The sequence below is a fragment of the Pipra filicauda genome, unplaced genomic scaffold, assembly GCF_003945595.2.
Source record: "Pipra filicauda isolate LSUMZ 115617 unplaced genomic scaffold, ASM394559v2 scaffold174_size2080704_pilon, whole genome shotgun sequence".
NCBI classification, from domain to species: Eukaryota; Metazoa; Chordata; class Aves; order Passeriformes; family Pipridae; genus Pipra; species Pipra filicauda.
The window spans coordinates 475,808-488,715 of NW_024104262.1; the positions used below are offsets into that span (position 1 = coordinate 475,808).

Sequence of the window (12,908 nt, forward strand, 5' to 3'; positions counted from 1 at the left end):
AATAGCAGAAACTCTGAAAATAAAATCTAGTGAACTGTAGAAGAATTAGTGAAATGTAGCAATATCTGTTTCTGTAATTTCCATTAATTATTGGAAGCTTTATGCTAACATCATACTGAGGGAAGACAGCCAAGTCAGATGCAAAATGAACACAGCACTCCTAGAAGTCTCATTGATTGTGTGTATATCTGATAAAATAGATAAAATTCTTGCTTTGACCAACCAGACTGTCATCAAGAATAGAAAAAAAAAAAAAAACAACCAGCCTCCTTGGTTTGAGAGCCTAAACTCCATTGTTTATGGCTTCTACTTCCCTTGGCCATTCTGCAGAACTTTAAGCAGATTAATTCATTACACAGCATTTGCTGCTATGATGTTTTAACAACTATTTTGGCAGTGCACAAATGATTTGACAGAGGAATGGTGTGAAAATTCCTACCAGAGCAGTAGTCCCAGAACCCCTCTTTCTAGATCATTGAATTGTTGTCAACACTGAGCTGTCATGTGGTGTATCAGAGACCTGACAAAATTCTATTTTGTTGGTCATGTTTAAAAATTTTCATGCTTGATAGAAATTAATGCATGCACTTTTCTGCCATCAGAGCTTCTTTTTGTCTAGGACAGACCTTATGATTAGTGGTATAGAAACGCATGGACAATAAAAGAACCATTTTTTTGACGTACAAGCTAAGGATGATGACATTTCACCATGAACAAAAGGCCTGTTGCAAAAGCATTACATAAGCAATGCATTTGATATGTAATGAAAGGGCATTTTTTAATTTGACAATGCATGCACTACTAGTAAATATCTCTACAGATGTAAGCACAGTTCCAAGACTACATTTTAATTCCATGAGCTCTGTAATTCTTATAACCTGCCCACTGTGATGAATATACACCACTTTGAAATACTCTTGAATGGTTTGCAGGCTCTGAGTGTAAAGCTCTTGTTCATAAAACAGCTGAGCAGACATCTGAAAAATTTGGGAGTTACAGCTCGTAGCAAAATCTGTGCCAGAAGACACAGTACTGCCACTTTCAGCTCCAGCTGGCATTTTCTCCCTTACCTGAACAGGTTGCTGGACATGCAGATGCATAGTGGTGTGAGTGCTCAGATCAGGTGGTGATGCATCAAGAGTAAGAGGTTTTTGTTCTTCAGCCCCAGGACACATAGTATAGGGAGATGCCTTCAAAGGGAGGTGTGTGAAATGCCTGTTTGATCTCCACAGACTTGTGTGACCTTACTGCAGACAAGAGTATTGTGCTATGCAATAGAAAATGAAAATCACAGCACAACTTTTCCCTTTTCTATATGCCAGTGAAACCATTGTAGAATATGAGGATGCAGGAAATATGATGGTGTATCTGGTGCTGTGACCCAGTAGCCATGGCAACAACAGATTACCTCAGTGCTCATTTCCATCAATGGCAAGTGATACAGTGATTTATGCTGGTCCCTCATCCACAAAATGAAAAGCTGTATTTCTGTTCTATGTTACAATTCTAGCGGTAGCAAAGTTAAGCAGGGAAGAGACCAATGAATCCAAAAAATCTGGAATAATGAACTGCCCAGATGCTTTTAGTCTTTGAGCTGATGCCTTAAGCCCCTAATTTTTTTTTATTTTTCTAATATTTGTAAGACTTGTAAGTTTTATAAGTAGTGGAAGTAGACTCTAAAAGCAGCAACCCTCCCTCCCTTGTCCCTTATCCCTTTCCCTCTAGCACCCTTGTTTACACATTCCTTAACCTTCTTACCCCATTCTATGCTCCCTATATCACCCCTACTCTTGAATACAGCAGAAATGTTTAGTCTTTTGTCAATGCAAGGCCTAGATTGTTGGCAGAACAGCATATCAGGGCCTAAACCACAGAATATGGTCAAGAATTAGGTAATTATGTACCCTTTGTGCTCTGATGATGGTGAAGATGGGATGAACAGAGGGTCCCAAAAAGCCCCCCGACTCATTTTCAGGGGGTGGACCCGGGGCGGATCAGAGTAAAGGCCACAGGGTGGACACATCTGGGATTGGATGGATGGTGTTATAAAATGTAACATCTCAGGCACGGCCTGGGCATGCGTCTTGTAACATCTTAGCCTTGGCAAATAAACCCTTTCTTATCTCACCCCTAATTAACTGCTCTGGAGATTTTTTCAGCACTTAAATCCCACGGCAACAGAGCAGCAAAGGTATTTCCTGACAGTGCTGGGAGCAAGCCAGCTATTTCTGGGAAAACTTACTCAAAGGCTTCACACAAAATCAGCAGTTTTTATACAATTTTTGAATATGATTAAATGCATATTCAAATGATTACAACATCTATCTATACATATTAATAACAGGTGGAGTATAGGTGGAGCTCAGGCAGGGCTTGGGGTGGTGCTTCTCTTGGCCCTCAATTTTGGGGGTAGTTCCGTTCTTTCTCCCTGGGTCTGGGGGCTTAATCTCATCTTCCTCAGCTTGACCCCTCTTCTTTTCCATTGTTCTCGACCCACTCACTGAAGCTTGGAAAAAGCCTTGGTTCCTGGCCTGTTTCTTCTATTCAAATGTCTACCTTATCCTACTGCATCCTAATTTATTACCTCTAGGCCTATTACATGTTCTTTTACCATTCTCTGAAGTTTTGGTCCAGTAAGTAGAACAGAACAAGCACAGATCATTTTGGATGTTAGTAGCTTGTTAGCAGGCCACAACAACCCTCTGCAGCGCTACAGGCTGGGCACAGAGTGGCTGGAAAGCAGCCAGGCAGAAAGGGACCTGGGGGTACTAATTGACAGGAAGCTCAACATGAGCCAACAGTGTGCCCAGGTGGCCAAGAAGGCCAATGGGATCTTGTCCTGTATCAAAAATAGCGGGGCCAGCAGGAGCAGGGAAGTGATCCTGCCCCTGTACTCTGCGTTGGTGAGGCCACACCTTGAGTATTGTGTTCAGTTCTGGGCCCCTCAGTTCAGAAAGGATATTGAGGTGCTGGAGCGGGTCCAGAGAAGAGCAACAAGGCTGGTGAAGGGACTGGAGCATAAGTCCTATGGGGAGAGGCTGAGGGAGCTGGGGCTGTTTAGCCTGGAGAAGAGGAGGCTCAGAGGTGACCTCATCGCCGTCTATAACTACCTGAAGGGAAGTTCTAGCCAGGTGGGGTTGGTCTCTTCTCTCAGGCACTCAGCAATAGGACAAGGGGGCACGGGCTTAAGCTGTGCCAGGGGAAATTTAAGTTGGATATCAGGAGAAAATTCTTTACAGAGAGAGTAATCAGGCATTGGAGTGGGCTGCCCAGAGAGGTGGTGGATTCACCGTCCCTGGAGATTTTTAAACGCAGATTGGACGTGGCACTGAGTGCCATGATCTAGTAAATGGACTGGATTTGGACCAAGGGTTGGACTCGATGATCTCGGAGGTCTTTTCCAACCCAACTGATTCTATGATTCTATGATTCTATGATTCTTAGTTAACTCTTCTAGGCCTGGCCTCCTGTTTCACCAACAGTATCTTCTGTTCTGAGAATCAGAAGAAAAAAACCAGCATCACTGACAGGAACCATTTGCTTGTCTTTCATTGTAATGCAGACCTGTCAAGTCTCATGTGATGAGCATCAGACCTGTTCTTTTAGCAACTCATTCCGTACTGTGGCATCTCAAGTTCATGCATCAGCAGCATGCTGTCATGTGGCCTGATGTGTGAGTGTTGTCTGCTGGGATTTTAAGGATTTGCAGAATCTGTCTAGGTCACAAACCCAAGTATCTATACATCAGTGAAGCATCTTCATCTGTTGCAACTACAACTTCCGTGGTTTAGCCCACGGCAAGATTCTCTGTACTCTATCTGTCTTCTAGCCTAAAAAGAAGTCCCCACAGATGTTTCTCAATGGGTGTGCGTCTGAGATCTGTGCTTGAGACAGATCTTGTCTTGTTTCAGTGCCACATCTGCTATCAACAGAATTCCTAGCTTAATTTTAGAACAGTATTTTGTTAATTTTATGCTTGCCTTCTTGATGAAATAATGTTTAAAACTGGAAAGAAGCTTTCCTGAGATCTTTAATCACCATTTTCTTGCTTCCTACATTTCTTGTTTACCTAGTCAAAAGATCTCATACTTCTTTTTAAAAAAAGAAAAATCTAAAGAAGGCATATCTCAATATTTACGTTTTAAAATCATAATCCGGATTTGACAACATGGCAGACCGAGTCAAGGTAAATGGCCTTTATTCTTCATGAAAGACTTGTGACTCTTTTTTTTATGACCTCTGCATCCAAAGTCCAATTTCAGGATAAGTCAAATGGCATGCAGGAATAAAAGAAATATTGTTTTCTAAAAGGTCAGCAGGAAAAAGAAAGCTATATGGCATTAAGAAAGAGAACATGAGAGAAAGCATCATCAAGGGGTATAGATATTTCAAAATGGCTGGATTTTTTTATTTTTGTATCTAGCAAGCACGTTTATTTTCTTAAATCAAAAACAGTAAGGATTTGTAAGTTAATCTAAGAATTACAAGAAAGGAACTCTGATCATTATTTAACTGGTTTTGTCTTATTATTCTCCATATTAACTCAGGTTTCTTCTGCTTCTGAATCTTACTTACTTGTTAATTTAATAGCATGTTTTGAAAGCACAGAAAATATTTGCTCCTGATACATGCACTGAACTTGTGAAGTAAAAGTTACTTAGCATTTGCATTATCTTTACTTATGCAAACTTCCAGTGCAAACCTGAGAAACAGCCTTGTTAATATCTCCATCATTCCAGAATTCATGCATACAAAACAACTCTCTTGGTCACAAACCAACTGTCTCCTGGTAGCTTTATTAATGCAAGTTTTTTCATATTTCATATGCAGCTCTGAAAGTTATTGCTGTGTACTGCAGAATTAGTGAATTAGTTTGGGGCAAAAAACAAGCTGTGTTACAAAGATTGAAAGTGTATCTACATCTGTATAAGTCAGATTGACTGTACTAACTATCTCACAGGCAGCATGTTCATTCTAGGTTAGCTTTTGTGATGACTTACATTATTTGAATGACTATTTGCCACCACCTAAGAAGAATCCGTATTTCTTTTATTTTCTTTTATTTGAATTAGCAAATAGTAACTAACTTGTTCTGTGAATCGCATGATCCAGCATTTGGTATGAAAAAGAAAAAAAATCAGTCCTGTGAATGTTAGCAAATTAAAAAGAGGTAGTATAATCAATACAGCTGAAAATCAGATGTTCATGACTACTTCTGTGGTGCTCCTACTAATCTTGGTTAAAAGAATTAGATATTATACTAAACTGGGTCCCTTGTATGTTAAAATTTGGTGAAAATAGCTAGCTCATACTAATTATGTTTAAAAGGGAGCTTCAAGTACACCATGCTCCAAAAATGTTAACATATTGTGACTCAGTGACTAGTAATCAACGGAAACTCCTGCCTGATGAAAACAGTGCTCTGTGGACAGGATTATCACCACAGCACGACACTGGACTAAGATGCTTGAGGTACAAAAGGTTACTTGTGTCTAGGACCATACTATTTAATTCCAATTCATTTCTTTCCGATGCCCTCTTCAAAAGCCTCTGAAGAAGACAGAAAGAAAAGGACAAAGTTGCTGCCAGACATCAAATGATAGACAAAAATTGAGTAATAAAAAAACCACCCCACTATCATCTCTTCAATCAACACAAAAAGACAAATAACAGGGCCAGGCTGGATGGAGCCCACAGCACACTGGTCTAGTGACTGGCATCCCTGCCCATGGCAGGGGTGTTGAAACTAGGTGATATCTAAGGGCCCTTCCAACACAAACCACTCTATGATTCTATGAAATTTCAGTGTTAATTCTTATGACTTCACAAATTAAAGAAAGAAAAAGAAAAGTATTGTTTATGCAGATATGCTGTTTAACATTTTCAGTATAAAAAAAAAATCCCGTGCTTTACAGAAAGACATAAGACAACATAAAAGCAACACAGCTTTATGTTCTATTGATAGTTCCCTGTATGGAGGTTTTAGGTGAGAGATTGCTTCAAAACTTCAATGCTAAGATAAATGCCAATATAATTATAAAATCTTCGTCTTGGGATAAATTTGGGAACCTGGTATCTTTTAAGTCTTGTAATTTCTAATGTATCTGCAGTAAACCTACTTTAAAATTTTAATAGAATAATAAATCCGTAGTATCCATTTTCTAAATTCTATAATCAAAAACTTCTCAGAATACTTTAATCTACTATTTCAAATATCTATTCATCTAAGATTTAAAATGACATTCCAAAATATGAAATGTTTTATGGAAAGCTACAGTTTAATATATTGTTATATATTTATAATACTTTCTAAAAACAAAACCCCATAAAACAAAGCTTTCATAGGAGAAGCTCTCTATTTTTCCCTAACTGATTGATAACACATATAACATGCCATGCTTTCAGAGGAACATGGGTTGTTACTCATAATGTTTTGGTAGGTATTCACTTAAAATCAATAGTAAGAATAAACTGCATGCATCAGAAAATAACTCTTAGCTGTTCATACATGCATGCACGCATACAGATAGCCTAAAATGCTGAGCAAATTCATGATGTTTACATGCCCAGAATGGCAGAAAGAGCAACATTTCATGTTTCGTGCAGGAAAGAGGAGTGACCTGCAAAAAAATGCACAATATCTTTGAAAAATACTCCACTTATTTCCTATTTTTATATTATAGTGGGATAGGTATAAATAGCTGCAAATGAAATTAAAAACTTGCAGAGCTAGAATGGAATTTCTTCTGGTATCCATATTCATGTCTTTATTATGCCCACGTCACAGCTCCTGTGGGTGATTCACTTTATGCAATATCATGTATGTAGAAGTGGGTAAACCACAGGGCAAGCTGCTGTTTCCATGCTGCCTCAGCTGCTGTCCCTGCCCTTTCCTCTGCCTGAGATGTGACCAGCTGTCAAACCTTGGGCAGCCATCCCCAGAGTGAGTAACCCATGGCTCATCTTTACCCTTTCATTACAGCAGAACATGCCAATCTTCAGTCTGGCTGCAACACCCTTTACCCTCTATGGACCTGTACATTTGGGCCTGAGATAAGTATAGGTTTTGCATTAGAGGATGGGGTTACACTAGGAGTGTCAAGAAGAGATTTAAAGCATCTTCTTGGACAATACAAATCACCACTTCATCATGACCTTGCTACAGACATCAAAAGCAATGTCCCCATGTCCACGAGGTACTACTGCCATAGCACAGCAGCACGGCCCGGCCCTGCCTGCTCCTGTTTGTTCACGACCGCAGAAAATCCAAGCGAGGCAACAGACAGCAAGACATCGGGTGCGATGAGGAGGACGAGCAGGGTCTGTCACTGTGCCCAGCGAGGACATTGACCAGCCTGAGGGCGCTCGGCCTCGCACATCCCCAGTGCCGGTGGCGGGTCATAAGGCGCGGCCAGGGGAACGGGACCAGTCCGAGTGCGGGAGCAGGGATAAAGCGCCGGCAGCGGCCCCGCGGCGCGGGCACTGCCAGCTCTCCCCTCCCCCGCCCGCAGAGGGCGTTGTGCAGCGCCGCGCCCGGGCCCGGCTGTGCCCGCCCCACTCCACCGAGCGCCTCCAGCAGCCCCCGAGTGCCTCCGCCAGCTCTGCCCCGGCGGCAGCAGTCGGGCCGGAAGGGCAGCGGGACCGGCTCCACCAGCTCCTTCTACGCTCTCCGCCGTAGCACGGGCACAGCGCGACGCCCGTTCCCCAGCCGCGGACCAGCTCGCAAAGAGCCACGCGCGCCCCGCCGCCCCGCCCGCCCCCGGGCCGGACGCTGAGCACCCCGGGAGTTGTAGTCTCTCCTGCCCGCCCCGGCAGTGGCGGAGCCGGGCAGGAGGACTACGACTCCCGGGGGCGCAAAGGAGGGAGGGCGGGGCAGGCCGGGGGCGCAGCGGGGACAGCTCCGGTGCTGATCGCGATGCGGGTTTGCCGGCAGAGCCCAGACGGGCGGCGGCGGCTGTCGGCGTGCGGGTGCGAGTGGCGGCGGGCGGGCGGCGGGGCCGCGCCCGGCGATGAGGCACGAGGCGCCCATGCAGGTCGGTGCCCGGGCCGGAGCCGAGCGAGGGGAGCGGCGGGACGGGACAGGCGCCTCTTCTGCCGGGGGGAGAGGACGAGGACACCCCTGGCGTGCAGGGGGCCCGCAGTCTCTGCGAGGGGCCGTGTCCCCATGAGGGGTCTGCTCGCCGCGGCGCAGGGGGGCGGCGGGTCTCCGGGCGGCACAGCCCTGCCGTGGCCACCACCCCGCCGCCCTGGCCGCGGGTGGGTTTCGAGGCACATTCGGGCACATTGGGCTCGCAGCTGTCCTGGGAGTGACTGGGTGTCAGTTGCTGGGTGATGAGGTGTATCGAGGCCCTACCGGGATGTGCAGGAAGTTGTCAGGACCCCTCCATCTGTTTATTCGAGGAACAGTTAGTTATCCATCTGCGTCGGGCAGAGGTAGCTCTTGGCTAGAGCAGGGGGTAGCAAAGAGGTGGCCCCTTTTCAGCAGTTTTTTAATGTATGGAAAGATATAATGCCCCACAGCACTGGAGTAGAAGGTGCTGTACAGATACAAGTTACATCACGCAGAATTTTTAGCAGTTTCTAGGTTGTTTACTCAAACCCGTTTATTCAGTTATGAATTAGGACCTAGTTTGTAATCATATGCAGAAGCTCTGGAGCCCCTAGACTATACATTCGAACACGACTGTTTTTTAGTAGAAAAGTGGATTGGTAACCATCACTTTGCAATCAAGTACAAAGAGTACTTTTGCAGTCTGCTGTGATTTAGGTGATGAACTGCAGGCCTGTTAGCTAATGTTTTCATGCTGAATATCTACTCTGACAGTAATAAAGTTTCAGTCTAAAGGGAAGATCTGCATCCTTTTGCATGCTACATGCATATGTCAGAATTGTTTATGGGGTATTTTCCATTTATTCACATGTGTTTATTGAGCTACTGAAGTCATGTTTACTATGTATTGGTTTTGGAGAGCATTTTATTAAATGGAAATTTTGCTAGTAAAGGGTGACAACTGTAGATTGGTCTCTACTGTATCTGACATTTTTGACAGGTTGTTGAATTCACTGAAGTTCTTATATAGTTGTGGAAACAAAATGGTGGTGCAACATTAAAACAGAATCTATGGAAAGGAGAGTCCAGATATAAAAAAAAAATAAAAATTGTTCTTGACAATCAGAGAATGCTTCTTGGTTTTTTCACAGATTGTCAGAAGAAGTGGAATTATTGAGTAAAAGTCAGTAGAAAACACAGCCTCAGTATAAAAAGAGTAAATTCTGTTTTTTCAAGACTGCTGACATGGTAAATCAGTGTCTATTTTTAAGCATATTTCATCCAAAATTATAATCATATGCATCTGGATTTTTCCAGAATGTGAAAATGCAGTCTGGCAGAGAGAGTTTGATTTTCAGTTGTGATTTTGAGGGTTTTATTTTCTTTCTACTACTTATGCTATTCCCAGCATACTCAAATATTATTCCCATAAAAGATTCCAGTAAGACAATTTTCTTTTGTGGATTCTTCTTCTTAAGAATCTTGTTTTCCAGCATTAGGCTAATATGGTTGAACCTTTTTCAAATGTGATTTAGACTGGCTGAACTAATCATTTGATTTATCTCTTTTAGCTATGTTATTTCCTATTGCATGAAACAAATGTAGTTGCTTCTTTGCACACAACAGTTTTATGGAACAGTCTGTTACAGAGCTATCATCTCTGAATTGTAGAGCAAAAGAAAAAATGATCAAGTATATGTCTTTTGATCATGACAAAAACAACTTGGAGGAGAGTGTAAGCATTTTTTTCCATTTTCACCAACCAGTAATTTAAAAGAAATCTAAAATGTTAAAATATTTTAGCAGGATAAAAAAAAAAACCAGAATGAGCGCTTCCTATATTTGTGAATTCTTTTTTTCAATTGCAAGCTCATACCATTTCTCTGAAGACAGGAAGGGCCAACAATTACCACAAAGGCAGTCCTTCCAGGAAAGAGTGGCCTGGTGTGAAAGTTTGCTGTTGTCATCTGCTGCATGTAACTGGATCTGGGTCACAGTTTGTGACTACTTTTCATTTTTCTAGCCATGTTTTAAGAACAGATATCAGTCTTAGTAGTGCTTATGGCTGTGGAGAAGTCTTAAGTTCAGAAGTCAAAATAATGAGTTCTCTTTTCTGTGAAAGATTGAATTCTGTATGGTTTCTGGTTATTCTTCCAAGAGTTGGTCTGAATGACTTGAAATGTATATGTATCTCTCAGTAGTTTCCCTAAGGGTTTCATGGTACTTTCAAGGTGAAGGTTCAGTGGGAAACTCTCAGTGATTCATACACCCATTCCCTCGCTTCTAGTTTCACTCCTTATCTGATTGTAGCATGCAGATTTCCCACATACCTGCACTTTGCCAAAATACAAAAAGAACTGTAGTTTGGATAACACGTTCTTAGTGTTTATTAGTGCATATGGACATTAATGGTGGCAATTTGTAGAAAATGCTAGATCTCTAGAGACACTCTCTTTCGCTTACCAGGACATCAGGTGTTTTTTTTCCTTAGCTTTTCATATCCTGTTGTCACTGGCAGTGGTTATGTCCAGACAAGATAGATTTATAACAGACACATGCAAACACAGTGGAGAAGGGCAATAGCAAGCAAAAAGGCTGCTTACAGATATTGAAGAATTATTATAAAATTATGATGAGAAAAGCCCAGTCAAATCTGTTAGATGCAGGAGTTTGCATGGCAATTCAGCTCCCATCACTCAGCAAAATTATTAGATATGTCAGTCTCAATTCAGATTAGAAGCACTGGAGTACAAGAGCCTGCCAAGCCACTGACTTCACAGAGAAACTTATATGCACCTTTTTGTTAACCGATTAAGCTGCATCTGGAGTTTGTAGTCCCCTTTCTGTCATTACCTGCTTTTGGAAGTGTACTGTAATAACTCACTCCCATGCTGGTTAGATACTTAGTAATATCCAGCACAGAGGCACTCAGGGCTAGTTTATACTCACTTGTTAATGTCCAGTGTCTGCTCCAGTTTACATCAGTCTAAATAGTTCTCATTGCATGATGGCCAGATTACTATCTAGCGAAACAAGCTCATCTTTTGCTTACTGTTTTTTGTGCCTTTTGTTTCATTTGGTTTTGATTTCTTTTATTTTTATTTTTTTGTCATAAGGTAAGCTCTTCCTTCTTGTAATCTTCCTAATAACCTTTCTGTGTATTTTCCTCTTTGAACGCAGGTTCCATAAACACACTTGACCAGAATTGTCACTAATGGTGTCTCAACAGGGCCCTAGACAGTGCCATTAGTATTTCACTTTGTCTCTTGGCCTGGTGCAACTGCTCTGGCAAATGAGAAGTTGCACAGTCTTTCCTCGTCTCATGCCCCTGAGTGCTGTACTAACCAGAACAAATAGCAGAAGCCTTTAGCTGTCTCATCTTCATTCTCTTTCATACCCCCTAGTAAATCCAAATTCATTTTTCCTGGAGTGCCTGGGCTGACACAGCTTTTACTTTTTCTTGTCAGAGCTGCACTATTTTGGTGGCCTCTTAACAACCTGTGTTAGATCAACCTATTTAGGACTGTATCTCTGATTTTGCCACTATTTGGAGAAAGAGATTTTAATGTACTATCTAGACTGGTAACTAGAAATATGTTTCTTAAGCTACCCTTTTCATGGAGAAAGTAAATTTCCAGAACTGTTTTTTACTTACCCTAAATTCTTCTGTCCTGGGCAGCTGCTACCAGTGTGGCCTCAGTCACGATAGTTCTGTTGATATGAAGCAAATAGAGCTTCTTTGAAGTGTTTTAGACCTCATCTTTCAGTATCTTTTTGATATTTCCCAACTTGGCATTTCAGTGTGCTGCTTAAAAAAAACTTTGCATTTCTAGCTACATGTTTCAGACTGTAGTTAGGTCGTGATATGTTTACAGATATACATGACTCTAACCTCATAATACCTTGAAGCAGATAAGCTTCTCCTGATGCTGCCAAGTACATTAGTTTACAAGCTGTGCTCTGCAGATGGCTGGCAATCAGTAAATTCCAAATAAGTGGCCGGTGCATTGTCTACTGAACTTGGTTAAGCCTTATTAATTGGTCAGTTAAAAAATAGATGATAAGGATTTGTGAGAATTAGCCGTGGTCTGCGTCTGTGGATACTGATGTATTCGTTGAGATCCCACCAAAAGCACAGGAGGTTAAGCAACTTGCCCAAGATGTAGGAAAGAAGAAAACAAAAGTCATAGGATGCCTCTGAAAGAGTTAAAAATAAAATCCTATGTCTAGATTATTAGTCTGATATTTTACCTAGAAAATAATTAATTTCTTCATGACTGGGTTATATTGTCACAATGTAAATATATATATATATATTTATATATAAAAGTGCGTTGTGGTAACATTTTAACTACTTTAATGATGTAATTTGATCTACACGTGAAAGACAACTAATGTGCAGTGTCACTCACTTGCACATCCTGTGTACAGTTTGGTACAGTCATTGCATTTTTCCATTGTATTCCATTGTTTCAATATCCATTTGTTATGTTTGACTAATCATATTTTACAAAGGCAGAAAGATCACCTTGCAAAAGGCTACATGTACAGGGAACTCTGTTTTTATTAAAATATCAACTGAAGCTAGTTTCTTTTTAGAAAGCAGTAGAAATGTATATATTTCTACCCTGTATCTAGAAAAGGACTGTTGCTCTTTCCATTGAGACCAAATTGTTCTAAAATAAACCTGCCATTTGTGTCTGGTCAGTGTGATTTCACTTTAATCCAATTCAAGGGATCTGTTAAAAAGAACCTCAGTTACCCCTCCTTCAGGAGTGGGTTGTAACTGTTTATAGAAAAGTGGTCTTGCTCTTTGAAACAATTGTAAATTAGCTAGTCAGTGTCTGTCTATCCTTAT

General features: G+C 41.6%; 1 protein-coding gene across 1 annotated transcript in view; it reads left to right on the plus strand.

Moving 5' to 3' along the window:
• The first annotated feature begins 7,900 nt into the window (after positions 1 to 7,900).
• The window catches only part of RAB3C (RAB3C, member RAS oncogene family), a 125,802-nt gene continuing 120,794 nt past the window's right edge, over positions 7,901 to 12,908 (plus strand). Inside the window, exon 1 of the mRNA XM_039379741.1 lies at positions 7,901 to 8,033. Within this exon, the coding sequence (XP_039235675.1) occupies positions 8,010 to 8,033 (24 nt within the window). The 5' untranslated portion in view covers positions 7,901 to 8,009. The remainder of the gene's footprint in view (positions 8,034 to 12,908) is intronic.